The 23,524-nt window shown below is 55.8% G+C and overlaps 3 protein-coding genes across 6 annotated transcripts; all 3 read left to right on the forward strand.

Annotated features, from left to right (window-relative positions):
- The first annotated feature begins 809 nt into the window (after positions 1–809).
- On the forward strand, positions 810–6,861 carry ATP6V0E2 (ATPase H+ transporting V0 subunit e2). 2 transcript variants are annotated; one of them, XM_019655426.1, is made up of 4 exons: positions 810–1,021; positions 2,392–2,439; positions 4,599–4,712; positions 5,214–6,861. In XM_019655426.1, the coding sequence occupies exons 1-3, from the start codon at positions 831–833 to the stop codon at positions 4,690–4,692; spliced, it is 333 nt and encodes a 110-aa protein (XP_019510971.1). In that variant the 5' UTR covers positions 810–830; the 3' UTR covers positions 4,693–4,712; positions 5,214–6,861. The 2 variants fall into 2 exon arrangements, with proteins under 2 accessions (XP_019510971.1, XP_019510970.1); XM_019655425.1 differs by having other exon boundaries at positions 812–1,021; positions 5,146–6,861.
- Positions 6,862–10,996: 4,135 nt separating this feature from the next.
- On the forward strand, positions 10,997–18,140 carry ZBED10 (Putative protein ZBED10P). 2 transcript variants are annotated; one of them, XM_019655386.1, is made up of 2 exons: positions 10,997–11,088; positions 13,498–18,140. In XM_019655386.1, exon 2 carries the CDS (start codon positions 13,576–13,578, stop codon positions 16,798–16,800), a length of 3,225 nt encoding a protein of 1,074 aa, XP_019510931.1. In that variant the 5' UTR covers positions 10,997–11,088; positions 13,498–13,575; the 3' UTR covers positions 16,801–18,140. The 2 variants fall into 2 exon arrangements, with proteins under 2 accessions (XP_019510931.1, XP_019510930.1); XM_019655385.1 differs by lacking the exon at positions 10,997–11,088 and adding an exon at positions 11,576–11,659.
- Positions 11,001–23,314, forward strand: LRRC61 (leucine rich repeat containing 61). Of its 2 annotated transcripts, none has more exons than XM_019655389.1 (2): positions 11,001–11,088; positions 21,770–23,314. In XM_019655389.1, the coding sequence occupies exon 2, from the start codon at positions 21,938–21,940 to the stop codon at positions 22,715–22,717; it is 780 nt and encodes a 259-aa protein (XP_019510934.1). In that variant the 5' UTR covers positions 11,001–11,088; positions 21,770–21,937; the 3' UTR covers positions 22,718–23,314. The 2 variants fall into 2 exon arrangements, with proteins under 2 accessions (XP_019510934.1, XP_019510933.1); XM_019655388.1 differs by lacking the exon at positions 11,001–11,088 and adding an exon at positions 11,577–11,659.
- The last annotated feature ends 210 nt before the right edge of the window (positions 23,315–23,524 follow it).

Here is a 23,524-nt window from a genome sequence, read left to right on the forward strand (position 1 = left end):
CGAGGGGTGTGGGCATACTGTGGCTCCTCTTTATTGGCTAAAAGCAAAGAGGACTACGTGTTTTGTGCAAGACCCCAGGACCTGGCAATCCCCTGTTTAGAGAGGCTTCCTAGTTTTGCCGCACAAGAAAACAAGTTGAAGAGCATTTGGAATAGGAGCAAGCACTCCTCTGCCTTTGCCCAGAGGCCTGGCCATGCCTCCACCCTCCTTCCCTACCTGTAATCTTCATGGCATCTCCACGTTCCCACCCATCCACCGCACCCAAGACTGATATTCTGAGTAACCAGCATTATAACTGACACGTTGTTAATAGCCATAGAGACCAGCTGGGAGGGAGGAACCTCACCCCCAACCCCCTAGCTGGACTCGTTAGAGAGCATAATCTACCCCAGACCTTTTGCTTCTGTCTCACGCCCAGGTTGGCTTCCTGGGATGCTAAGTATTTAGCAGGACAGTGTGAAGATTGGCCAGTTCCCTCATCCAGGTCTCCGTCAGTCAGGGACACTGGGGGTGGAGGGATGGGAGGCAGGGGGAGGGCGCCTGGATGTCCTCCGCCTCTGGTTTCAAAGATGTGCAAATGGGGTTTATAACAGCCACAATTGATTCTCAACGTTTTGCTATCTGAATAAAGCAGAGTTTATTTCGACACATGGCCCGGTCTTGTAATTCCTGTAGCCAGAATTAGGAAACCGGAGAAGCTGATCAAAGCTAACCACAATAGATCCGACTCCTGCGTAAGCTCGCCCCCCGCCCCTCTCCCTCTGCGATGCGCGTCTGCGCGGCTCGGCCCGGCGGAGCGCGCGTCCCTGGGCGGCCCTGTCCTGCTGCGCATGCTCGGTGCTCACTGCCTGGCTGGGACCTTTGCGCCCAGGAGCATCTGCCGCTCCGTCCGCACCCCGGCCTGCGCATTCCTCGCTATGACGGCGCACTCCTTCGCCCTCCCGATCATTATCTTCACCACGTTCTGGGGCCTCATCGGCATCGCCGGGCCTTGGTTCGTGCCGAAAGGACCCAACCGCGGGTAAGGGGCGCGCGCGGGCCCGGCCTCCCTGTGGACCCCTGCCCGGATGGTGGCGGCCCGAGGTGCACGAGCACTGACCCGAGGCGCACCCAGCGCCGCACGCCTTCCCCCGGCTCTGCGCTGGTCTGCGTCAGCCAGGAACAAGCAGGCGGGCGCGGGGGAAAGGGCAGAGGGCCAACTGTCGCGGGAGAGGGTTGCGGGTCCTCCCTCTGGCCAGGAAAGGCTGTGGCTAGCCCCTGGTGCAGTGTGTCCCGGCTGCACCAGCTGTGACCTTGAGCGAACGTCACCCCATCAGGCCTCACTTTCTTCATAGGTAAAATGGGGGTGATGGTGACACCTGCCTTTTAAGGCTGCTGTGAGGCTTTCCCCCAAGTAACGCATGTAAAACTCTTAACGGTGCGTGACACATACTATGTATTGAATAATTTTTAGCCAGTATCATTGATTTGTGATGGTCCCCGAACAGATTTCTGTGCCTGTTGCCCCATTCACCAGTTTCTAATTCATATTATCCTCAGTTGTAAAAGTGCTCTCGCCCCTTGATTCCAAGTTCCTGGAGGTGGGAGATTGGCTTACTGGACACTGCCCAGCACAGGACTGGCCCGTGGTGCTTGGTAATGTTGAAAGAGTAGATCAAGAATGGATTCTCTGGCACTGACTTCAAGTGCTTTAGGCCGCAGGTCACAGGGCCTGGATTAATTAGATGCAGTTTAGCTTTGGCTGGGGGCCGCTTGGACATACTGGCGTTGCCCCTGTTCGTCAACATCTGCAGAGCTGAGGTCCCACAGCTTCACTTGGGAAACCATTTTAGTGTCTCACCTCTCCTGCCTACCTTGGTGAGTTCTTCTGTCTAACTGATGTCTCTCCTGCTGCATTTTAAGCTTCTGTCTCCAGTTTTTTTTTTTTTTGAGTGGACACAGGTGCTCTCTTCAACCGCTCACTCTGTCTCAGAGATGGCTCACCGTCTCTTTGCTTCTTGCCCTGCCTTCTGGCCTTCTGTTTTCCTTCTCTCTGCCCAAAGAATTTTGAATTCCAGAGACTACTCAATGGTGGCTTGCTGCAAATGCAACTCTGTGCAGTCTTTTTCTCAACACGGCTGCATTAAGATGGAGAAATAGTGGGTAAGGGAGAAGGGAGATGAAGGGAAGGGTTTGTAAAGTGACTTGGATGTGATCAAGGTCGGCCTCCCCATGAGGTGACACTTAGCATTTTTATCTTCCATCTGAGGAGAACTCAGCCTCCTGTGTTCAGGTGGCATCGGGGAGGCCAATGGGAAAGGGGCCGACACCAGGAGCTCTTTCTCTGGCTCTGGCCAGGCCTTCGGAGGACACTGGCTCCATCCATTGTCCTGACATCCTCTTCCATTGCAGAGTGATCATCACCATGCTGGTAGCCACCGCTGTCTGCTGTTACCTCTTGTAAGTACCGCTCACCCCAGCTCAAAATCAGTGAATGCCTCTGTCCTCCCTTCCTCCCTCGCCCTGCTCTCCCCGTTGTCCTCCTCCTAGTGACAACTTCAGTTCTTGAAAGGCTGAGTCGGTAAAACGCAGGCGAGAAGGCAGTTTGGAATGTCAGAGAGAGCAATGGGTTGGAAGTCATGAACTCTGGGTTCTGGTTCTGAATGTGTCACCTGGACAAGCTTTGTACCGTCCACAGGCCGCAGTTTCCTCAGTGGGAAATGAGAGAGTTGGGCCAGCTCAGTGCTTTTCATGCTTGACTGGGCATAGAATCCTCTGGAGGGACTGAAACAGCTTTCAGGGCTTCACCCTCAACTCCTAAATCTCGGTGCTTAAGATCTGCCCTTGGCAATTTGCATTTTTAATGTGTGTCTCTGGGAGATTGTGATGCAGCCAGTTTAGAACCATCTGACAGGCATCTGGGGGCAGACAAACTTGGAAGAGGGACCCTGGGGACGTAGAAGAGCATTCTCAAGAACCTGGGCAATGTGTGGGAGACTCAATTTCCTGGTCCTCAACATCCAGGTGGTCTCTTTCTAAAGCTGCCCTTCACGATAGCCCCTCCCCCTTTACAAAAAAGACGTCCCACCCCTCCATCCATCCCCATGTTCTGTTCTGGTTTTGAGAGAGGCCTCTCTCATGATCGCTCAAGCTGTGTCAAGCCTGTGTGGCTTCCCATCTTCCTGGGTCTCATATGCTATTTTTATGGGTTAAAATGGTCAAGTTGGCATAGCGTGGGGTGATTTGAATTCAGACAATCAAAATAGGACAGGTAACGTGATGAAATGTTGATTCTTTAAAAGGTAATAGAGGCTTTTAAAAGTAACAAAGATTTCTCAGGACTCAAAAATTTCAAAAACATAGAATAAAACCCACATTTAAAAAAATTAGCATGATTGATTTCAGATTTGGTACATGTACTATAGTTAAAACCTGTTTTATCTAATTAGATCATGAGCTATTTATTCCTATTAGTCAATTCACTGCTATTTTACTTTATATAATGTTTAGTATTCCTACCTCCTATTAAAAAAAATAAAGCTTGTTAAAAATAATGATGACTCTTAGATATTAGCTTAAATACAATATGGGGACAGTTTTTCAGAACTCTCCCTGGACAGAATGCCTCTAAGGTCCTTTCTCTATGCTCTTTCTTGGTCCTCCAGGGCTTGACAGATGTCCTCATCTGTCCTGGGGAGGGCCCCCGAGTGGCTGTGGTTTGGTGGCTCAGAGAGCAGGACATGGAGGATGGTGGCTGGGAACATGGGGGAGATGGAGCACAGGCAGGACGTGGGTAGTTACAAACACCAAACCCACATGTGGGAAGGAGAAACTGGACTGCCAGTCAGATGCACACAGGCAGAAAGGTGGGGCAACTTAAGAAAACACCATGCCTAGAAATTATATCTACACAACATAAACTCGGGGTAACGCTGATGATAAGCAGGCAACGATTTCTGACAGCTTCCTGGGCGTCCGGCACAGGACTGGCTGCTGTGGAGGGGTTCAGCGGTGAAAGGGCTGGATCCTTCCTGAAAAACCAGACAGCGCCATTGGTACCATCATTTGAGGCGTGCAGAGCTGTGCACCGTTAGGGTATTTGGGGGCCTGCTTCTGGGGGCAGACAAAGTCATGATGGTGGGCCTGACCACCCCCTGAAGGACAGGCTCTGGCCTGTCTCCAGCAGGCCTAGGAGTGGGGCTCTCTTGTCATCACCTCTTCATATTGTGGTAGTTCCTTCATGTTGCTCCTAAAAGGGGGTGATTCTGATGTGGCCCCCCGCCATCAGACCAGCCCTGTGCTGCTCCTAGGTGCTGACTGGGGATGCCCATATTAGGGGTGTGTTAGTGCACAGCTGGGAGTCACTTCCAATGTGCCCCAGGGTCCAGCCCCAACTCAGGGATCTTATAAATCTACAGAACATCAAATCAGACCAAACCTAAACCAAAACCCAAGCCCAGGCGCTGGCTGGAACGTGGCTTGTTCCGCGGATGGCCCCTCACTCCGGAACCCAGACGCTGCGTCTGCTGGGTTGGTCAGGCGACCACAGGCCTTGCATGAGGGGTGCCTGGTAGATTGCTGCCGTGTCCAAGCTCACCTCACTGTGCTGTCCCCGGTAGCTGGCTCATCGCCATCCTGGCTCAGCTGAACCCGCTGTTCGGGCCACAGCTGAAGAACGAGACCATCTGGTACGTGCGCTTCCTGTGGGAGTGAACGCTGCCGCCTCAGCCCAGGTACTGGGGGCTCGGGCCCTGTGGGTGGGGGTGGGAGGGGCCTGGTGTGGAGGAAGAGAACAGGCAGGGCCGCTATAAGGGTTCACCTGGGATTCGGATGGTCATTTATTCAGCCAAAAACAACAACAACAAAAACCTGCTGAACACGTGCTCCCTGCCTGCCTGGCGTTGTGCTGGGTACCAGGGAAGGAGGGAAGACCAGGGTGTCAAGGTGCTTCCCCAGAGGCATGTCGGGCCAGAGGGGGTGGCTGGGGATACACACTCTGCCCTGAGTGAGGGGAGGCCTGGGGCCCAGGAGTGAGGAGATGCTAACTGGACAGAGGGACGGTTGAGATAATCCAAGTGACCAGGCCAGAGGCAGGGACGCGGAGGCTCTCCAGGGAGTGGGTTTCCACAGTGAGGAGGTGACCCTTTCATGTGATGTGCTTTTCAGGTACCCCAGCTCTCTGGATGACCTTGGATCAACCGTTCCTGATGATCTCTTTTTCCTCATCCCCACAGCTGTGTCCTGGTCCCTCTGTGTTCCCTCCCCCTGGGCCTGCCTGATTCCCGGAGGTACCCCCATCCCCAAGCAACCCAGGCCCCGAGCTCGGAGTCAGGCTGGCGTGGGAGAGAGCCCACCCTCACACTCCCACTCTCCCCTCCCAAGCCGATCCTGGAAGGCCAGGTGTCCTGTGGAGAAGGGCACCCCGCCCAGGATACTCCGAGCCTGGGGGGACCAGGCCAAAGGAAGCCGCAGATGGGGCGTCATGTCAGCTCTGGCCTGGTCCTGCTGTGTGGTTCTAGGAGCGTCTCTTCCTCCAGGGCCTCCTCACCTGTGAGGTGGGGGCTCCACCGGGGCGTGTCAAAGGCCTTTCTTGGAATTCTCTAATTTTCTGGCACATTTAGATGTAAAATGTCTGAAATGTTGAAGTAATGGAAAACTATTCACACATACACATATACAAATAGTAATTTGGGTCAAGATTGAAACTTCTACATTTAGTATCCTTTATAGCTATCAAGTTACTAAAATCGGCCTCCTCAGAAAGCTGTACCTTCTCAGAATATCCTGTTCCCTCCTTCCTCCCCTACCTGTCCAACCTCCCACCCCCCTAAACTCCGCTCAGTCCCAGAGGCTCAGAAACTCAAGCTGCTCCTGCCACAGGCCTGGACTCCGCCTCATTCAGCCACAGGCGGGCAGATTTCAGAGCCCCGCACAGCAGCACCTAGGTCACCTGGAGCTGGGAGGATGAAGAGGGATAGGTGTAGGTGAGGTTTGGGCGGCTCTACGAGCCCCTGAGGCCGGGACCAGACCTGTCTGCTCGGAGCGGGCTGGGAGGGTGAGGGCTGGAGAAGCGCCCTGGCTGACGAGGGCTGGGAGGCCGACCTTGCTGACGTCAGACCAGAGGGATCGCGGGACCCCCAGTCCATGCTCTTCTCCCAAGAGTTGAGGCTGAGACCTCAGACGCTTGCCCTCAGTTCCAGAGCTAATTGGGGTTAGCTCTGCCACATTACCTCCTGGGGGGGAGAAGCCAAGCTCATGTATTTATTAACTATTTATTTGATTGCTGTTCCTCCCACGTAGTGGGTGTTGTTTTTGGAACAGCGGTGTCTTTGGAACAATGTGATGACACCTCGCTGGGATTTCTTGGTCTTGGGCTTTGGCCTGTTGCTCAGAGCTCAGGTTGGGGCCTCCTTTGACATCCCACCCATCCCCCTTTCAAACTCCCTTATTGTACTGACCTCCGTGGCCCTCCCGGGGTGGGGGGTGTTGCGTGTGGGTTGTACAGAAAACCGAATCCATGTCTAGTGAGTCATGAGTGGTGGGAAATTACTGTTTGGTGGCAGAGTCCTGGCAAAGGTGAAGTTTGCAGACTACCACCCCTGCCCACCTGCTTCCCATTTCCTCAGTGGGGGGGTTGGGGAACAGGAAAAGGACTGGCAGCTGCTTGGAGCCGCAGCTCTGGGATGTGGACACAGTACATTTTCCTGAGACCTGAAGGAAAGTCCAGCTGTCCCGGATTTTGCCCAGAACGAGGCTGCCGGGTGGAGGAAGAAGACGACGGAGGACTTGTCCAAGTGGAGCTTTGCCCACCACTCATCTGCCCCCAATCACAGAGTGAACGTCTCCTGGGCTGTGCAATAAAGCAGGTCCCCAACATTCCCAGAGCATGGCCTGCCTCATTTCTAAATATGCCTGCTCTGCGCCTGGCCTGGGCGAGGAGCCACTTCCTGCACGTGGCAGGGGGACAGTGAGCAGAAGGACTTGGCGCTCCAAGACCAGAGAGGAGCCACAAGAAGTTTGGGGACAGGGAGGTACATAGAGGAGGGACAAGACCACCAGGGCCCTGAATGCAGCTTGGATCCACCCAAAGGGCAATGTGAAGCTGCAAAAGAGTTTAATGCCGGGCGCGGGGAGGACATAGGCCAATGTGAGTTCTAGGATGATCTCTAACGGTGCATCATGGACAGGAGCGTGGTGATAGGGCCGCAGGTGAGAGGCGGTGAGGACAAGGTGAGTGGGCAGACTGAAGGTCTACTTGGGAGCAAAGGTGACCAGCGTCCTGGCCATGAGTGTGGTGATAGGAGGGGGAGGGAAGGCCGGGATCAATGGGGCCTGCTCTGAGCGGTGGACCCTGCGGTGACCAGTAGGAGGTGCCCCGTCCCTGGCTGCTGGAATGGCTCAGTGATAGGCCACAGAGGAGCAGGTTCCAGAGGGGACATGCTGACGGGTTTCCTTTATCTCCTAATGAGTTGGGTATGTCAAGTCATCCACGTGTAGACGTCCAGTTGAGTGAGTGGTCAGGAGGAAGAGGCGGGAGTCCAGCGTAAAATACTGGAGGACCCCTGAGGCCAGGAGTTGGGGTGCAGAGTAAGAAAAGCCAGAAGAGAGCCCTGGGATGAATGCCTGTGCTCATGGGATGGGCAGGTGAAGACTAACATGGAGGATAGGAGATGTTGTCAAGGAGGCAAGGGAGCCGCCCAATGGAGAAAAAGGCTGAGGTAAGCTAAGCTGCACACACACCGAGTGGCCAGCAGAGGGCAGCACACGCACGCGGGATGGAAACCTCCAGAGAGCCCAGTTTAGGGACTTGTCAACAGGAGTGTCACACTGATGTCTTGGCCTTAGAGCGTGGCTGTTAGTGGGGAGCAGCGACAATTCTCCAGATGACTCCATAGCCTGGATGAAATAAATGTCCATCAAGGATATGTAACAACAACAACCACGCTGATACTTACTGAGTGGTTATCGGGTGCCAGGCGCTGCTTGGGGAAAATGAAGGGCAAAGTGCCTTGCCCACTCCAGGCTCTAATGCCAGGCTCCCCAACAACTTTCTGTGACCTTTCCCGCCTGAACATCCTGAGAGAGTTGGCACATTCCAGTGTAGAATATGGACACCCACCAGCCCAGGTTCTCAATGGGGACGGGGAGGCGCATACAGATTACAGATACTACAGGCCACGGAGCCACCCACCCCTGATGAAGCCTCTAAAGCAAGTTCCTTGGTGCAGTCTGGGTGTTTTGAGCAGAAGTAGGATCATTGATAGCAATGGGAATGTGAGAAGCAGAGGTGAAATCGCGTGGAGACCATTCATGTCTCTAGACACTAAAAAATGTTCCCGTAGTGGTGGTGGTGGTGGTGGTGGTGGTGGTGGGGCAAGTCCCCCCACACACACACGTTGGAAACCACGACTCTAGAATTTTGTCCTCAAGTGATTGATAAAATGTGATCAGTTTATCAACCCAGAGCCCCTGCAAAATGAGGCTGGGAAACCCTAATGGAAGCTGGTATCCTAGGTGCCAGGGTGCCCTGTGAGCCTTTCCCAGCAGGACTGGAGCCTTTGACCTGGAGACCACGCCCTGGGGAGATGGAAGCACTTAAGCTTTAGGGGATTATTGGGTGTCTGAGCAGACTCTAATCCCAGCACCATGTGGACCAGCAATAAACCGGCGGCTCACTGGAGGCCAGGTGAGGGAGGGAGCACTGAACTCAGTAGAACCTTGAGATCAACCTGCAGCCATCTTCCCTGAAAAGGGGCGGTGAGTATGGTTGGGATGGATATTCTTAGAAACCCACAGAACCCCCGCCTCAGCTCCCTAATCTCGGGATCAAGGGCCATGATGGCAGCAAAGCTTTTCTCCTTACCGAAAAGGTCAGTGTTTTGCACCCTGACAAAGACCTGGGAGACATTAGGGTGATGGTTTTCTTCACCTGCCCATCCTGTGTCTCACACAGCAGGCTGCAACCTCGGTCGGTTGTAAGACCAGGTGCAACAGCCATGCCCTTGGCCTGCAGCAATTGGTTCAGCAAACATATTTGTCCCTTCTTTCTTTCTGCCCAGCCTCCCCCAAACCATTCGCCTTGCCTGAGCCTCTCAGCTCAGCTTTGAGGTTGAGAGCGCAGAATTGAGAACTGGGCTGCCTGCGTTCAGATTCCAGCTCCACCGGTTAGCGGTTGAGTGAAAGTTACTTAAATCTTTCTGAGCTTCAGTTTTATTGCCAAGTTGGTGTAATCATAGTGCCTGCCTTGTAGAGGTTGTGAATATGAGCTGAGAGAGTGGATTAGAGTGCCCGGCTCATCAATACATGCCATCTATTAATTGCATTATTTTTACATAGTAACTCATTAGTTCCATGCTGCATTTGTTCTGCGAGGATCCCAGCTTCCTTTGCCTTTTCTTGTTCCCATCGCAGACACCACACTGAGCCATCTTGTGGAAAAGGAAGTGGCAAGCACCCTGAGTGCTGTGATATGTGCGATAGGACCTGGGCAATAAGCGTCACGAAAAATATCTGGAGCTTGTTTATGTATCTGTATTTCTGTTTCACGTCAAGTGTCCTTGACATAATCTATGCATGTAGTGTCCTTTCTATAAAAAACAGGAATGTGAGGGCAGGCTGAGTGGCTCAATTAGTTAAGAGCTTGCTCAAGAGTGCAAACTCTGAGCAACAGCGGTTTGATTCCCAGCCTGAGCTGAGTTGCCACTGAGCTGCCAACAGGTGGCAGGATGGCTCAGCTAACCCCCCCCCACCCCCCAAAATAAATAAAACAGGAATGCTTTGGGGAAGGTAGGGGGAGAGGGAATGGGTAAAATAGATATGCTGATTATAAATTTCTCAAGGAAAAATAAACATGTGAGAAATAACCGGGAAATTTCTGAAAAAGCGGAGTATTGAGAGGGACACTAGCGTGTTGAACAGGCACTTCAAAAATGGATGTGCAAATAGCCAGTAGATACAGAAAAGATGTCCAGTATGTTAGATATAAGAAAATGATGTTACACGTTTATATACTAATTCCTTGTTAGCTCCAAGCCAGGAAGACGTGCAGATCATTACTCTTACTGTGTGCACTCCTGCCTGCACTTGCGCACCAGGCTCGGGTCGCATTGGGGGGTCAGAATCCCGCGGCTCAGGGAGCACCGGGTGGAAGGGACTTTGGGGATCGGTTAGTGGAGGAGGAAGACTAGGCCGTCGGCCCGGAGTGCGTGTCAGCGCATTCCTCAAGGACACACCACTCACTAGTACTAGTAAACTAGTACGAAAGAGTAAGGGGTAACAACGACAGCAGCTCGCAACTTGCAGCTCGGAGGCGTGTAACTCCGTCACTTCCGGCCGCAGAAGCCCGCGCATGCGCACTCGGTGCGGGCCGCCGGTTCGGGGACTTGTGCCACCCGCGCGGCTGCGGTGGGCGCGGAGGCGTCCTCGGGCTCGCGCTCCGGCAAATAGCCCCTTGCGCGACCCGAAAACTGAAGCCTACCCGCAGGCTCCCTTTGGCGCCTTCCGGTGGCTCCTGCGGCGGCGCGGACGGAGGCTCGTTGCTACAAACCGCGCAGGCGCCGTTGGCTGGCGTGGAAGCTGCATCCAGCTTCACGGCCCGGTCTTAGCGGGGCGGCCGGCCCCCTCCCGGACCCCTGGCCTTAGGTAAGTCGGGGATGGAGCATGGTGGCTCCGTTTCACAGCAGTGTACGCCGAGGCTCGGGGTGCGGAGGCAGCTTGCCCGGACCGGCTTCGCCCATTAGAGCGTCCCTTTCCAAGGCAGGCTAGCCTCGCCTTCTCCGTGCCCCGCTCCTAGAACACGCCGGGCGAGGCCAGAAGGGACTGGGCAGCGGCTCGCATCCACCACCCTTCATGTACATGGACTCTTGTGAGAAGTGTCACAAGTAATTTCTTACTAATCAAAGTACCGGAGTTTGTGGGTGATTTTCTCTTTAAATTTTGTGTTCATTGAGAGTCACCGTTGCTTCTCCACAGTGTCAGCCTCACTGTCATCCTGACGTGCTTCGGTGCAAAAGAAGGGTGGCATTCCGGTCGGTGCCAGAGAGCGCAGAAGATCCGGAATGTACCCAGGGAGTCTGCCGGGAATTACGGACCCTGCAGCAGTAGCTTAAGGTAAGCGACCCCCTACAAGACAGAACCTAAATTCCATTGTTGTAGACTCAGTTCACCTCTCAGCCCGCCCGCGGCCCGGCCTGCACAGCACCTTGCACCACTTCTTGTCGTAGCACCATGAGCTCATTTCCCTGGTTGCCTTCTCATCCTGAGCCCCAAATGCCAGCTGGGCAGTTACTCTCCTATATTCGTATCTTTAGGGCACAATCCTGACTCCTGGTAGAGATCTGATGAGTTTTTGTACATGATCGAGTAGATCAAGAGGGTGTGCAGAATACAGATGTAGTGAGGGGACAAGGCTAATTGGGGAACAGAACAGAATTGGTGTGACCCAGGCTGCAGCCCTAACACATAGGATTGGGTTTTTTTCCCCCCCTTTTCTCTACCATCATCAGCGAGGGCAGGTCGCACACAGGCCTAGTTTCGGTACCCGGTTCTGTGTTCTTGGTAGTGGTGAAGCCTGCACATTGCTTCTGGAGGCCCGGTGCCCGCTCTGGTCTTCCGTTCTGCCGCTGACCATCACGTTAGCACTCTGGGTTTCTGTTTCTTCAGTCATAAAATAAGAGCTGAGGTAAGTCCCCTCCGGTTCTGACATCCGAGGGCGCGCCTTCTGGGACCAGGGCAGTGTCTTGCATTTCATTTGTACCTTTATCCAGCCCCCGCACAGCGTCACCTCCCATGGGGCTCCAGACATTTGCTTTGGTGGTAGCTGAGTTCTTGAGTGGCAGGTGTGAGGTGATTGTCTCTCAGTCCTCTGAGGCTCTTCCAGATGGAAGGAGCCCATCGGTATCGTGTCGCCCACACTCCTCCCTAGGCAGAGTCTCAGCATAAGCCGCCTCAGTGGGCGTGTCACCTGCAAAGGCAGGCCTGCCATCCCTGGTGGCCCTTCTTAGTGTTGACCATCACTCAGTGTCAGAATGTACTGGTTCTGAATATTGTTTAACTTACATCTTGCTTTAGTCTGAAGAGACGAAGATCACTTCCTTCCTGAAGTTTGTGGTGGGACCATTAAGCCACCTTCCCCTGAACCTTCTCTTTCCCAAGGAAGCACGCCCTCGCTGGCCAGGCTTTTCCTGCCCTTTCGTTTTCTCTTCTCTCCACGTATTTCTCTCCTGACTTCGTGACTCTTTTCTTTTGAGAGCCTTGAATTTGACCTGATCTCCAGGAAAATGAACAAGGGGAGAGGAGTTAAGGGTTATGCTTCAGTTTGGGATCTGAGCATCTGATGTGCCCTGTTGACCAAGGTTGAGTTGGCTACAGGAAGAGCAGGTGAGCCAGAGAGCAGTCGCAGGTGCGTAAGTGCGTCAGGGAGGAGGTGAAGTCGTCCTGGGAGAAAATATAGAATGAGAGGAGGGGTCCTAGGAAGGAACCCTGGGAAACGTCATTAAGGAGCAGTCAGGGAAGAGGGACCAGAACAGAGACCGAAAAGGCGGCACAGGTGAGAGGAACACCAGGAAAACGTGTCGCAGGGCCACGGGGAAACAGCGTTCCGAACGAAGGCCGCGGGCCGGTGCTTTGGTGTTACCCACAAGTCCACTGGAGGTGGTACCAAGGGGCCGCTGGGGGCCTTGGCGAGAGCAGTGACTGGGAGCGGTGGGGGCCACAGCCAAGGAGGAGTGGCTTTCGAGGGGAGTGGGAGTTGAGGCAGTACAACCGGCCCTTCAAGAGCGTCTCTGTGACAGAGAAAGGATAATGAGAGGTGACACTAGGAGGCCGCATCCTGTTCTCTGCTGGAGACTGATTTCTAGAGAAGGAACATCAAAGAATCTAAGCCAGGCCTCTGGCCCAGGAAGCCGCAGGCTGCATCACTCCCCAAATACCTATGTCTGGTGCCCCGCGGGTGCCAGGGATCTCCAGGTGTTCAGGCTCAGCTTCCTCCTGACCTGCGCCTCGCCTCGTGCTTGCATCTCGCCCAGAGAAAGTGGCCTGACTTCTTGGCCAGGCCAGCCCCGCCCTGGGCTCTCCCAGCCTCGCGCCTGCTCCTTCGTACCTGCACTGTGGCTCCATTTCTACATGTCGTGAGCAACTCTTTTATGCGTGTCTGTCCCTCCCACCAGCCTGGAGGCCGCGTGCACCCGGGGGCTCTGCCTGCTTTACACTGTATGCACCCTCAGGAGAGCTGCCAGGAGCGCACTAGGGTCTCACTAAACACTGAGCGGAAAAAGGAACATCAGTTAGTTTGGCAAAGAAGATGGACCCAACTGCTGTGCACAGGGCTGTGGGGGTTGCGGCTAAAGGCTGAGGCGTGCACAGCGGTCTTTGCTCAGGAGGTCGGGTCTGATTTCCTATTGTCTCTACACCTTTTGTCCTCTGCTGTCCTCTCTGCCCCCTGGGCCTCACCTTCTCCCTCAGTGTTCCCCAGAGTTGAGTAGGGCAGCTGAGAACCATTCTTTTCATCTTGCTTTGCAGCCTGGGCCCATCTTCTCATTTCCCCACGTTCCCAAGCATGGAGGAAGTAGGAAAAAATCAGAAAATTCCCCAGGAGGCATGTATGCACAGGACCTGATGCCCCCCATGACCAGACCCAGGAGTCCAGCTGCCACAATGGCTTCTCCTGGCTCCGAGTTCAACACCAGAGCTACCAACACCTCTTGTGGACTTGAGTGGGATGTCGGGGGGGGCCTGACAGAGACTCAGGTCAAACTTGAGTTTGTAGACATAGAAGGGAGGGCTGGCAGTGGCCACAGGAAGATCAGACCTGGCTCCCAAAAGGGGAGTGCGAAGGGTCTGTTCATAAAAAGGAGGAGACCCCTTTCTCCCCGCAGTGGCTCCTTCATCCCTTCACCTGGCCACGTGTTACTGGAAGAGCAGGAAGAAGGTGCCCTGGGCCTCCAAGTCTGCAGCGAGAAAAGAGCCCACTCCCCAGGGAGGCCTGATCTTCACCTGCCTGCCCCCCATGCAAAGTGCCAGGCCAGCCTGGGGCAGAATAAGCTGAAGAGAGACTATGGGTTCTGTGGCTTCAAACCTGTGCTTGGGCAGGAGCCCCTTGTGCAGCCTGAGAAGAAGGTGTCCAAGCAGAAGGCACGTGGACGGAGAGGGGTGGGGCAGCCGGCAGGAAGGAAGTCGAGGGACCCGGTGCTCATTTCTGGCCCCGCTCCGTCTTCCCCGGAGCTGGCCCAGGCAACCAGCCTGGACAGGCCAGAGGCGGGCCAGCCTAGTGAGAATAAGGAGGCGAGGCAAGCAGACATCCTCATAGCGCTTTTGCACAGAGAGGTGCGACGCCTCAAGAAGTGGAAGAAGAGGCATTTGCTCCCCGGTGTAGGGGAGAAGTCACCCCTGCTGAGCCTCCAGAAGCCACCCTGCCTGAAGAAGATGATCAGAACTATCACAGCAGAGACTCGGGGCTGGGCTTCTCCTGAGCATTCCCCGCGGCCTCGTGACCCCACAGGTCAGAAACCCACGTTAGATGTCAGAAGGTTCTTTACCATCGACTGCAAGAACAGCTGCCATGTCACCTGCACTCTGTGTCACGCCAGCATCAGACAAGGCAAAGTTAAGGGGAAGTCCGAAACCTCACGCCTGGTCCGTCACTTGGAGAGTAAGCATGGGCTGGAGTGGGAAAGAAGGCCAACTTCAGCCAGCCTAGGGGGCAAGGGAGGAGGGGGAGAGGAGGAAAAGCAGAAGGGCCTGCTCGCAGGTGCCACCAGCCTTGTCCATGAGCGGCTCCTGGCACCAATATGCTGCCCAGATGCCTCTCCCTCAGAAGATAGTGATGGGCGGCCGGCCCCGGGGAGGCATAAGCAGCTGTTACTGGCTCCACCACCCCTGCCTACTCCCATCAAAGACGAGCCTGCTGCTACCCCCATGGCAGTCGGGGAGAGTCAAAGTGGCAAATACGCTCCCAACCAGTCCCGCTCCCAGGCCTGGAACCAGAGCGTCGTGGAGTTATTCTGCAGCCTGACTTTGCCACTGTCCTTTCTTTCGTCCCCACCCTTCAGACGGTTTATGGCCCAGCTCGACCCTTGCTACCCCCTGCCGACTCCAGCCTTCTTCTCTGATAAAGCCTTGCCTCTGCTTCACGAGGCGATGGGGGAGCAGGTGCGTCAGGAGATGGAGGGGGCCAAGGGTGGCTGCATCCACCTCACCATGTCCATGGCAGCCCAGGATGTGGTGCTGGAGGACTACGTGGCCGTCGCTGCCCACTGGGGAGTGATACAGCCAGGTAGCCGGCAGGTAGTGTCGGGGAGCCTGAGGAAGTGCGCGGTGCTCTGGGTCCGAGGCCTGCCCCTGGAAAGCACTTCAGAGGACAGGCAGCAGGAGCTGCGGCAGCAGGTTGGCCTGTGGCTGGGTCAGGGCTCCCTGCGACCCGGCTTCCTGGTATCGGGCGGCTGCCCCAGTCTGGAGCAGGCAGTGAGGCTGGAGGGCTACACGCATGTCCCTTGCTTTGCCCACTGCCTCAACTCCCTGGTAAAAAACTTTCTGTGTCACCATCATAGTGTCCAGATCATCCTGGGCACAGCCAGGACCATCTGTGGCCATTTCCAGGGCTCAGCAGAGGCCCGGTGCCGACTCAGGCAGCTGCAGCTGCAGTTTGGCCTTCCGGCCCACCAGCCCTTTTGGGAGCTCTCAGACCACTGGGTCTCAGCCTACCGCCTGATGGAGTGGCTGGTGGACCAGCAGCAGCCATTGCAAGAGTATGAGGAGAAACACCAGCTGGGGAAGGCTGGGATGGCCCTGTCAGCCATGTTCTGGAGCCTGACGGACAGTCTGGTCAAGCTCCTGCAGCCCTTCCAGGCGGTGGTCCGGGAGGCGAGCACGGCGCAGGCTTCCTTAAGCCAGGTGTTGCCCCAGCTGCGCTACCTGCATATCTTCCTGGAGCAGGTTCACAGGCACTTTGAGGAGCAGAGCGATGGGGAGATGGGTGCAGCTGTCCGGCTGGCGGAGGGCTTGGCCCTGCAGCTCTCCACAGACTGCCAGCTCAACGAGCTCTTCCACCGCGAGGAGTTCGTGCTGGCCACTCTACTGGACCCCCGCTTCAAGGGGCGGATCGAGGCCATTCTGCCGGTGGGGGCAGACATTGACCACTGGAAGCAAGTTCTCGTGTACAAGGTGAAGGAGATTATGGTGTCTGAATACTCCTTGCCCCCCTCACCCTCCCTGCAGAACCCCAAGGCTGTGTGTGTGGATGCCACCTCCAGTGGCAGAAGAGCCAAGGGCCCTGGCACCGAGGGGAAGGGCCAGAAGGAGCCTGTGCAGAGAAGTGGCAGCTCTGGGCCCTCGCTGCTAGGCCAGAGGGAGAAGAGCTTGCTGGAGCAGCTTGAAAGTGTAGGGCTGCTGGCGTCCCAGAGGAGTGGAGCCTCACTTTCCACCGAGAACCACCTGGCCAGCGTCATCGTCAAGAGGTACCTGCGTGAGAATGAGACCGTCAGCGCCCAGGAGGACCCCCTGGCTTACTGGGAGAAGAAGCGGGAAGTCTGGCCAGCCCTGGCAAGACTGGCTACCATCTATCTGTCCTGCCCGGCTACCAGCGCCTTCTCTGGAAGTGTCTTTGCCTCCCTGGACAGCCCCACCATTGCGGAGCACAGCTCCCCTCTCCCGGTGGAGACGGTTGAGCATCTCCTCTTCTTGAAGACTAACCTGGAGAATTTCCCCCACTACACGCCCCCACCCCTTATCTTCCCCAGTGGAGACCTGGCCAAGGGGGAGCAGACCAGGGAGTCTGGCCCCACGGTCGGATGCCCTCAAAACCTGCCTGGAGGAACTCTGCCGTAGATGCAAGGAGAGCAGAGTGCTGCTGTGCCCAGCACGTCAGACAGGGACAGGCAGAATTTTAAATCTGCTTGGGAAGAATGGGGACAGTTTCTCAATTCTTGACAGGTTGCCTTTTTTTTTTTTTCATGGAGAGCTCATTTTCCACCTACCCATTGCTTGATTTGTTTCTAGCACAGTGTGCGTAGAAAAGGTTTACTTTGTTCATAAGGGTCTGAGTTGTACTGGACGGTTTTATAAGCGGTGATGCTCTTTTGAAATATCGGCGGGTGTTAAAGGACCTACATACAGCTTGTCCATGTGTGTCAAGGGATACATGACCTTAAGAGGTGTGCTTTCTCCTGGGACAGGGACAAGGGGAGGTGTGTGTGCTGCCATATATACTCAGTGGAGTATGTACTCAGCCACCTGGAACCTGGGTGAGCTGTGAAAGCTTTCTGAAATTGCTTTCGTTGTTGAAAGGAAGAAACCCTAAGCTAGAGGAGCTGTTTTAAGAGTGAGGTATAGGCACACGCATGCGCGCACACACGCACGTACACATCAGTCTTAGAGCCTGTACTTCCGGTGGAAGTGGTCAGAGCACTGATTGATGGGACCGCCCAGCTGATGAGGGAGAGTGAATTGAGAGCTGAGACACTCAGTCTTCAAAATGTTCTCACCTGTAGTTGCCTCCAGACCGCTGGAAACCTGGGGGTTTCTTCCTTTCTGCAGTGATAGCGGCCTCGGAAAGAGCTTCCACACTCACCCCGACTCTGGGTGGCTGAGTATGCATGCCACCGCAGCACCCACACCTCCCGTTGTTCCTGGCCACTTTCAAAGAGCAAATCCCCTACCGGGAAGTGAGAAGGGCTGTGACTCAGACAGACCAATAGTGGACCGCCCAGAGTTCTGTAGGACCCGAGCACAGGGGACCCAGGGCCGCTGGGAGAGGGGAGGAGGACTCGGGCAGGCCTGTGTCACCCACAGGTCCGGCTCTCGTGAGGTGCTGGGTTGCTAGGAAAGGTGGCTCTGAGAGGCGAGGCACGGTTAGGGTTAGAGTGAAGCTCAAGGCCTAGCTTGCGGTTTGGCCCTGGCCTTGGGGGGAGTCGGGAGGCCTGTCTCCCTGCCGCCTGGAGGCGTTGTCAGTGATGTGTCACTAGGACTGGTTCACTGTAGGACATTTGGAAGTTAGAATGTAAGGAAACAGAAACAAACTCATCATCGTCCTTTCACGCAGCCTCCTAGCACGTTGACGCTTCCTTTCTATACCTTGAGATCATACCCTCTGGACTAGTTAATATGCTGTATTTTCATTTTAACAGTAGAATAAGCGTACCTTTTTAAATAAAGCTTTGTAAAGACCATGTTTAATGGAGTAGCATGATTTGAATTAAAGTCTGGCCTCCAAATTGCTTAGGCCACTTCTCTCCCCCAGCTGTTGGGAGGGGATGTGTTCACGGGCTCCCCTGTGGTGGCAGGTGAGGCTTGTCTGGGGGAGGGCCCGGGACCGTGGCTGCACACCTTATATCCCTACCTCGGAATCAGGTGCCCATAGGTAGTAAGGTCAGGGCGTGGCCCTGGATCTCTGCCTGCCTCCCTTCCTGAAATGTACGCGTGGCTCAGACTTCAGTGAGAATCACTTGAGAGCCGTGGGGTCCTGTACCTCCTCCCGAATTCTGATTCGGGTGGGGGGCAGGAATGTGGTACGCCCTAACACTGCCCTAGGCTCTTCTCAGAAGAGGCCGGTCTGTACTGTGTGGCACCACTGAACTGGCTCAGTGTTGGGGGAGAGGGGGAGGCTGGCATGGAGGGGCAGTAGGGGTGGGGATGTGAGGGAGCTGGGAGGAATGAAAGGAAGAGGAGACAGAAGCTTAACAGTCCCAGGCTCAGGGGCAGCAGTAGTTCTCAAGTGGGGGCATTTTTGTCCCCAGGGGCCATTTGGCAATGTCTGGTGACATTTTGCTTGTCACAGCTGTGGATGGAGGAAGGGATGCTGCTAACCACCCTGCAGTGCACCAGAGAGCCCCACAACAAAGACGAACCCGGCCCCAAATGGCAGTGGTGCCAGGATTGAAGAACTCTGCTCTAGATTGGGGTCGGGAGGAAACGGGGCAGAGGAAGGGTCCCCAGTTCACCCAAGCAGCCAGGTGACTGTCCACCTGAGGCTGCTCCGGGTCAAACCATTTCTGCCCTGGACTTGGCTCTGCCCTGGCTGACTTGGGGGCATCATTTTTCAGCCCATTTCCTACATAAGTAAACTGACGGCGAAGGCTGACTGAACAGGGAAGATGGACCTCCCGAGTGTCGACTGTGTGTTAGTCATAGTCTCATCCGCGTAACCGAGTCCTTTGCGCAGACGCACATGTTGGGCCAAGAGCTCCTGTTGGCTCGTTTCTGTAACAGGACCCGGACGACTCCCGTTGTTTAGAGAGGAATGTTGATACGGCAGATGTAAGTGGGCCGTTGTTCCATCGTGCAAAGCCTGCTGTCTGCCTGTACGTTACAGGTGGGTGGACACCGGCTGTCCTCAGTCCTGCCCAGACCTGCTTGGTTGAGGTGTGCAGGTTTGAGGTAGGTGGGGACCATGAGCAGCGCAGAGGTCATTGTCACAAAGTCTCGCCTCCACTGTGGTTTATGTAACCACAGGTGAGGGTGCGGGACTCCGGGCTGGACCGCTGCAGAGCCCTGTACTGGGTCGCATGTCTCCTGCCAGCGGGACTTTGGGGCTTAGAAGGTCTGATTTCCAGCCTTATCGTGATCTTTCTGCTCCACTGTTTTCTGCAAAAAGCCTGCCTCCCAGCTTTAAGGCGGGGTGCGCACGCACAGTTCTCGCCTCTGTCCCTTGTCTGCCTGCTCCCCTCCGTCTTTCCCCTGCTTCGCATCCACCGTATCCTTCTAAACAGTCACAGCCCAGCTCCTCAGGGCGTCGTGCCCTGACCCTCGTGGGCTGGCTGTGGCCTCGTCCGCCTGACACTGTTGCACCCAGCACCTCGCCTCGTCTGAGTCCCTGCGGCGAAGGAACAGTGTTGATTGTTCTGTCCTTGAAAGTCCCAGTTTCTCCTCTCTGTCCGCTCAGCCACATCCTCATTCAGCCTCCTCAGTGTTAGTGTTCTCCCGACTTCTGCTCTGACCTCTCTTTTCCACTGTACACCAGGGGTCCCTGACCACTTTCACCCCCAAATAGTGCCAATTCTTGGAGAGAGGGCTACCGATGCTGAAAGAGGTGTGTCCCCCAAAAGGGCTGGCCTGCCACGCTGCACGCTCACCAGGCACCTTTGCAGGTCATGCCTGCATCCCTTCAGACCAGAGGCCAACTGCCTCTGCAGCCCGAGGCCGCACCACCCCCTCAAATGATGTCTTCTTACCTCTGGCCTGTCGCTTCTGCACCCCATGTGCTTGAGAAGGAAAACCCTGCATCCAGTCACGTGGCCGGGTCTGCATGTTGTTCTAGACTCTCCTCCCCGCTCTCGCTCTACTGTCCTCAGCAGGGTCCTTGTCCTGATAGCGCTGTTGTGGCAGGTGCCTAGTGCCCTCGAGCACCCCATCCTCTGCACAGAGCAGTGCTAACCAGATGCCCAGGTGACGGCACCACTCCCTGTGACAAACCCCAGCAGACCCCATTTGCAAAGGGTGAACCAGCTCTCTTAGTAGATGCTTCCGGTCCCTTTTGAGTACTTGGAGTGTTGCAGACTAGAGGGGAGCTAGGTAGAGACGCAGGGACCCCTTCTCAGAGATGGGGGTGGGGGTCCTCTCTGTTAGCAGCCTCCCCAACTGCCTGGCGGGGTGGGAGGAGCTCTGGGCCTGGTTTCCTTGGAGAGGGGGAAATACAAAGTGGCCTTGGTTATGTAAATGCAGACTTGGGACCCTAACACTCTGGAGTCCCACGTTTTGTCAACAGGAGTGAATGTTCCCATAGTTCTTTGCAGGCGTCACCCTGCTTGGCCTGGGCCTAACAGAGTCTGCAGAGTTGGGAAGCTGCCACTTGGAGCAGAGGTCCCTTCTTGTTTTCCTCTCTGCTGAAACCTTGACCCCTACGTGGGTGGCAGTGCCCCTCCCCCAGGAGGCCTCCCCCCTCCTGCAGTCTTGCACTGGCTCCTGGGCTTACGCTGTCCCACAGCCACTGGTGACCTTTCTGGAGCCAACTTTGGTGCCACTATGCCCCTCCTTCCAGGGTGCCCCCCACCCCCAGCCCTCTTGCTTTCTTTGGAAATGACGTCATGTTTGCAGCTGGAACCGAGCTGCCTGGTACACAGTGACTGATGCTGTTCTGTTGACACCAGAGTAAAAAGCTAGTTCGGGTGAGCGGGTATGGGGGCATTGGCAGTGCTGCCTCTTGTCCCCAGGCCTTCGCTGTCCCGTCCCTCCCTCCACCTCAGTTCCCTCGTCTAGGACTGAAGGCTGGGCCTCTGAAGGCCCAGAGGCTACACATTGGCCCATGTGATCCAGAAACCATTTGGAATTCACCGCTAACATTAGAAAAATGGAGTCAAGGCAGTGTTTGAGTGAAGAAAGCCAGGGCCAGGTGCCCTTGTTTGTGTTTGCATATGCACGGCTCTCCCAGGGTGGGAACAAGAGAGAGGTGATGGTGGTGACCTAGTGCCTATTCAGAAATATTTTTAAGTAGTTACAAAGAAACACCTTAAAACTAATGAGGATGCATCATGCGTGGTTACAGAAAAAGTGAAATTGCCAAGTTTTTGCCCCCAGTGCAGGTTTAGAAAATGAGAAGACTTGGGAACATTGGGCCTGAATGCTGTCTGTCTGTCAGGGCCCATGCTGGGTTGGGGGCCCCTTAGGTGGGCCTGGGCCCAGCCCACCTCCCTCAGAGGGGCCATGGTCTTCTTGTATCTTGGACTTGGGGCCTCAGGTCTTGCCAGGCCACCTGAGTCTCTGGTCCTGGTGGTAGAGGCTGGGTGGTACTTTGTATGGTCGCCTGCTGCAGGGTCCCAGGTGCTCGGGAGAGGCTGCTTACTGTTTAATTGTCTCTCCTTAGGGACCTGCTGGCCCTTGAGCAGGGTGTTGGAAACAGGCCTGTGGCACTGGCCCAAGCCAGTTGATGGTGCCTTTTTTGGGGTGAACGGCCAGCTGACCCCCAGTGGTACTTGTGTCGTGTCCCTGTGACAGACTGTCAAGGCCCAGGCCACCTAGACCGACTTCGCTCATGGAGCCACAGGGTGAGAAGCCAGGAGAGGCTGACGGGGTGCGCATCACGCCTCAGCTGCTCAAGTCACGCTCGGGCGAGTTTGCCCTGGACTCCATCCTGCTGCTGAAGCTGCGAGGCTTGGGGCTGGTGGACCTGGGCTGCCTGGGGGCATGCCTGGGCCTCGAGTGGCTGGACCTGTCAGGCAATGCGCTTACCCAGCTGGGCCCACTGGCCTCCTTGCGCCAGCTGGCTGTGCTCAATGTCGCCAACAATCGGCTGATGGGGCTGGAGCCGCTGGCCGCCTGCGAGAACCTGCAGAGTCTCAATGCAGCTGGCAACCTGCTGGCCACCCCCGGCCAGCTGCAGTGTTTGGCCGGACTGCGGGGCCTCGAGCACCTGAGGCTCCGGGACCCTTTGGCCCGGCTCAGCAACCCGCTTTGTGCCAGCCCCTCCTACTGGGCGGTGGTCCGCGAGCTGCTGCCCGGCCTGAAGGTCATCGATGGTGAGCGTGTGACTGGGCGAGGTAGTGAGTTCTACCAGCTGTGTCGGGACCTGGACAGCTCCCTGTGGCCCAGCTCCAGCCCAGGCCCCAGCACTGCTGAGGCCCAGCCCTGGGTGGAGCCAGGATACTGGGAGGCCTGGCCCACCCGCAGCAGCTCCATCCTGGAGGAGGCCTGCCGGCAGTTCCAGGACACACTACAGGAATGCCACGAGCTGGACCGCCAGGCCCAGGACAGCCTGGCGCAGGCCCAGCAGGCGCTCAGCCCTGTGGGCACCACCTCATCCTTTGTCTTTTGAATATGCTCCATGGCGTGGGACAGCCTGGCCTGTGGCCGTGGGGTCGGCGCAGTGTGGCCTAGCTGCCCACATCCTCCCTCCTGTCTCTGCACTGGTCTTCAGGGTTTCATCACGCCGGTCACTGGCCAGCAAACTGCTATTTGCTTATCCCTGTTACTAAAAGCAGCCCCCTCCCTTCCACTCCTACTTCAAGGAAAATTCCACACCTTCCTTCAACATTCTTCAGGGAGGCACCTCCCCAGTGGCCTCTAGCAGGTGTAAGGGCCCTCACAAGCAGCTGGCACCTGTCCTGCCACCTATGCTGTGTGCCTGGCAGGCCCCAGGCCATGTCCACAGCTGCTGCTCGGGCCTAAGACATAGTGGAAGGATGCTTTGTTTCCTAAGGTCAAAGGTGGCAAAGGCAGGGATGGCATCCCCTGTCCAGAGGTCCTGGAAGAGGACGTGCAGCGCCCTCCCAGAGCGCAGAGCATGCAGGCTGCCCTTACCCACCTGCCACATCTGCCTGTCCAGGTGACCCTCCGCTGTGGTCCCCTGGAGCCTTCATTGCCCATCGTCACCCACGCTAACCCCTATTAAACATTTCTGTTTTAATTTGCATCACTGCCTGTCATTTCACGTGGGCATGAGCTCCTAAAACCAAGCTCTGGTCTCTCCTGCAGAAAGGAGGAGCACACATGAGGCCCCCTGCCTGTTTTCTGGGTGTCCAATAGGAAGTACCCTCCTCCCCCTGGGGCTTGGCTCCCTCCTGCAAGAGTTTCCCGGCCTTTCCTCACTCACTTGGCCGCCTACCAGTTGAGCTGAAGGGAG

This window comes from Hipposideros armiger, unplaced genomic scaffold (assembly GCF_001890085.2).
Source record: "Hipposideros armiger isolate ML-2016 unplaced genomic scaffold, ASM189008v1 scaffold_239, whole genome shotgun sequence".
NCBI classification, from domain to species: domain Eukaryota; kingdom Metazoa; phylum Chordata; class Mammalia; order Chiroptera; family Hipposideridae; genus Hipposideros; species Hipposideros armiger.